This window comes from Salvia splendens, chromosome 13, assembly GCF_004379255.2.
Source record: "Salvia splendens isolate huo1 chromosome 13, SspV2, whole genome shotgun sequence".
NCBI classification, from domain to species: Eukaryota; Viridiplantae; Streptophyta; class Magnoliopsida; order Lamiales; family Lamiaceae; genus Salvia; species Salvia splendens.
The window spans coordinates 11,288,745-11,292,624 of NC_056044.1; the positions used below are offsets into that span (position 1 = coordinate 11,288,745).

Consider the following 3,880-nt stretch of genomic DNA (forward strand, 5'->3'; position numbering starts at 1 on the left):
ATTAAGAGCATCCACAATGGCAGACTTCGACGCGGAATTCCCACGGACGTGGCGGACGTCCGCCATTAGGCCACACACGCGCGGATACGGAATTCGGAAGAGGACGTCGCAGGTCCGCGGCCTTGCGCGGAATTCCGTCCTGACGTCCGCCATTGCGTGGACTGTCACAGAATTCCGCACGGAATTCCGGCCTTTGCATTAATATTTTTTTTGAAATAATGTGTGTTCGTTTTCTCCGTATTCGCGTCGAAATTTTAATTTCGTAAATTCTTTACTTCCGGAAATTGGTTAATTTGTGAATGTTTTTTATGTGGGAATTCCGTCGGGAATTCCGCAGGGGAATTCCGCAACTGTGCAAAGGGAATTTCGTATCACGTGGCAGAGCAGTGGAAAGTCCTTATGACGTGGCAGAGCAGTGAGAAGTCCTTATGACGTGGCAGTGAGAATTCCGCGTGGAATTCCGCCGGAACATCCGCACCAATGCGGATGCCCTAAGAACTACTCCTATTTATCAAGTAAATGAACATAATATTCATTGAATAGTATGACTCTAAATAAAAACAAAGAATCTAAAAACTGGCCCGTTTCAGAGAAGTTACTACATCGGTGGTGCCATCAATTTCAAACGAGTCATACCGGAGGAAGAGTTCCACCAATAACAGCCTTCCTATGAGCACCACAAACTCCTTCCCTGCGCACTGCTTGTTCTCAACACTTGGGCTCTCAGTTTCCGGCCCATTAGACCAGAGGACGTGCTTCAGTAGCTTCTCCCCTTCCTCCCCGACGAACCGGTCCGGTATAAACTCCTCCGCCCGGTCGAATATCTTCGGATCCTTCGTCGCCAGCGGCTGGTACCCATACAGCATCTCCCCTTCCTTGATCGCGAACGCCGCGTCGTGCGACTCCACCACAAAGTCTTTCTTCGCCTTGGCGTACTGCGCCGGCACCGGTGGCTCTATCCGCAGCGCCTCGTACACCACCGACTTCATTAAAGGCATTCTCTCCATTGCCGCCATCCCGACGCCGCCGGCACTACCAGAAAAAAAACCGCTAAGAATGTTTTTCAATGAAATCAAGGATGCTAATTTGTGTTTCTAAATATACCACTAATGTTTTAAAAAGCGTCCTTATTGTTGGTATCCCAACTAAAATTGGAGGATGCAAATGAAAGTGTCTAAAAAAAAGCAAAAATTAAGTTAATCTGTTCACGCTTTCTTTTGCGTCCTATTGTTATTTTTTAAAAGTTTTCAACAAAAGTAATTGCGTCTCAATTTTGACGGCATACCGGATCTCTCTAGCGAGGTCGAGATGGAGCTTGGGCCCCGCGCCGCCGACCAACTTGAGCAAGCTGGGGAAGAAGATCTTCATCCCGCCGAAGGTGTTGAAGCACGTGGCGAAGAGGAGGTTGTGGCAGGCCTCGTCCCGGGCCAGGCCGAGGGTGTTCTCCGCGTGGTCGAGGATCTGAGCCGAGTTCTCGAAAAAGAAGTCGTACAAACGGTTATAGCCTGCCTTGATAAGGAATGACGGCAAGCTGAACGTGTGCAGGAGGGGATCTTCAATTAGACGAGGGAGGCCGAGACTGATAATAGGGTGGAGTTGGAACAACACCCATAATGCGATTATAGTCGGGCCGTCGGGTCCCAGCTTGGTATCATTCGGGTTGACTCCGTAGAATGCTCGGGCTAAGAAATTGAAAGCGGCGGCGTCGTTGGGGCCGCTTACGCTGGCTTTCCCGTTCGCAGCGATCTCGGCCTCCAAGGCCTCGAACATATCAGTGTAGCTGGCGTGGAACTCCGGGAGGACATGGTCGCGGCGGTAGGAGAGCAAGAAGAAGACGAGCTTCTTGAGCTTGGCGTGGTTGGGCTCAGAGGGGTCGAGGTACGAGAGGATGCGGTAGCCGCCGGTGAGGTCGGTGGAGGGCATGAAAGTGCCGGTGAAGACGTCCCTTTTTTCTACCTTATCGGTGTCGAAGAGGGCCGGGAAGCTCTTGCCGTCGAGCAGGGCGACGACGTTGGGGTTGGAGGAGATGAAGGGGCCCGGGGGCATGTTGGTGCGGAAGACGGTGGATTGGTATTTTTGGATTCTTGATTTGAAGAATTCATCGGTGCCTTGGTTGTAGAAGTAGTCTTGCCTGTCTTTCCAGGCACCGATCAGGGGAAGACCGTAGTCGCCGGGAATGTTTCTGATCGGATGTTTGGAGGGTTTTTCTGGCGGGGAGATCGGTGGCTTTTCCGATATAGTGCCGGTGATGACCCGCTGTTTAACCGGTTTAGGTGGTTTTGTTTGTGAAGAGAAATGGAGATTGGAAGGAGAGAAACAAGAAAGAGAGAAATGTGAAGTGGAAGAAGAAGTCATGGTGTATTTTTCACGTGATGGATGAGGGAAGTATGGCTGGAGGCAGATTATATAGAAAATTTGACGTTATACTGGAAAATTATATTGAGAATTTTCCATGTAGAAAATTAGAATTGGAATTGGAATTTTCATGTGTTATCCTATTTAATTGTAATATATAATGAATTACTTAATTTTATTTGTATTTTGAAAATTTCAAGTTGACAAATTGTAATCCATTTGTCTCACGTAATTGAACTCATTTTTCTTTTAGAAATTTCTTTAAATAGAAATAGCATCATTTTTATTTTATTCTCTCAAATTTATTTTATTTTTTCTCAATTCATAAAAAAACTATATAAAATCTAGTAAAGAAAAAGAAATTGTCTATTTGATGCAGATCGTATAAAGAATGACTGAACTAAAAAAGTAATCGTGATATCCTAGTTTCTCGCAAAAATTTTTATTAATAAAAAATCCTTTAATAATGAAATACTACTAATTAATTAATAAAAATAAAATAAATAATACATTCTACCTCCATCCACAAAAAATACACTAATTTCATCATTTTGGAGTGCCCACCAAAATTAGACAATTCTAAATATGGAAAGTGTAAACAAATACTAACCACACATATCGTTCTAAATATAAACCTCAGTACCTCACAATCCACTAACACTACTTTCACCACCATTTTCCTCTCTCTCTTACATTACCAATTGATCAATAAAATCCATGTCATTTATAAAATTGTCAATTTTTTGTGGACGGAGTTAGTATGATTATGTGATTTAATTTGAGAGAATAATCGGTAGTTGATTAAACAAAAAATTAAAGTTATACTCCCTTCCTCTCATGTTGAGTATTCCTTTCCGAGATGTTCCGAGCTAAATGAGACATTTCTTTTTTTTTACAATACTTTACTATTTCTGTCTTTTACATTGTTTTTTATTCTCTTATTTTCTCTCTTATTTTATTAATTTCTCTAACTTTATTATTTGTAATTTAACTAAATAACACTTCCTAAATTATTGTGTTAAAATAGAAATTATAGTCTTTAATTATCATTTTTCTTTATTTTTAAATTATTACTTTGTTCTATTCCCTCGGTCCCTCGCTAAGTGAGGTGTTCTTTTTTAAACTCATTTTAGAAAAATAATATTTAATAATTAAAGTGGAAAGAAAATAAAATGAGGGATCAAATAATGTAAAGAAAAGTCTTTTCTACATTATTGTCTATTTTACTTTATTTTCTAATGACTTCAACAATTAAGCACTCCTCTCGTCCTAAAAAAATAGATTAGTTTTTTCATTTTGGGCCGTCCCCGAAAATTAGACCAAGTCTAAATATTGAAAGTTATAAACAAATAACATTCAAACAGATCATTTATTACATATATCCCACAATCCACTAACACTCTTTATAATATCTTTTTATTCTTTCTCTTATATAGTATTAAATTCTGTTCCATTTAAGTTTGCCTATTTTTTTTAGGACGAACGAGTATAAATAAAGAGGGGCTCGCTAAGCGAGGGACCAAGG

General features: G+C 41.2%; 1 protein-coding gene across 1 annotated transcript; it reads right to left on the minus strand.

The window, feature by feature from the left end:
* Positions 1-507: 507 nt before the first annotated feature.
* LOC121761922 (allene oxide synthase 1, chloroplastic-like) lies at positions 508-2,396 on the minus strand. Its single transcript, XM_042157635.1, has 2 exons — positions 1,286-2,396; positions 508-1,032 (listed from the first exon to the last, which is right to left on the minus strand). Exons 1-2 carry the CDS (start codon positions 2,353-2,355, stop codon positions 570-572), a joined length of 1,533 nt encoding a protein of 510 aa, XP_042013569.1. The 5' UTR covers positions 2,356-2,396; the 3' UTR covers positions 508-569.
* Positions 2,397-3,880: the final 1,484 nt, after the last annotated feature.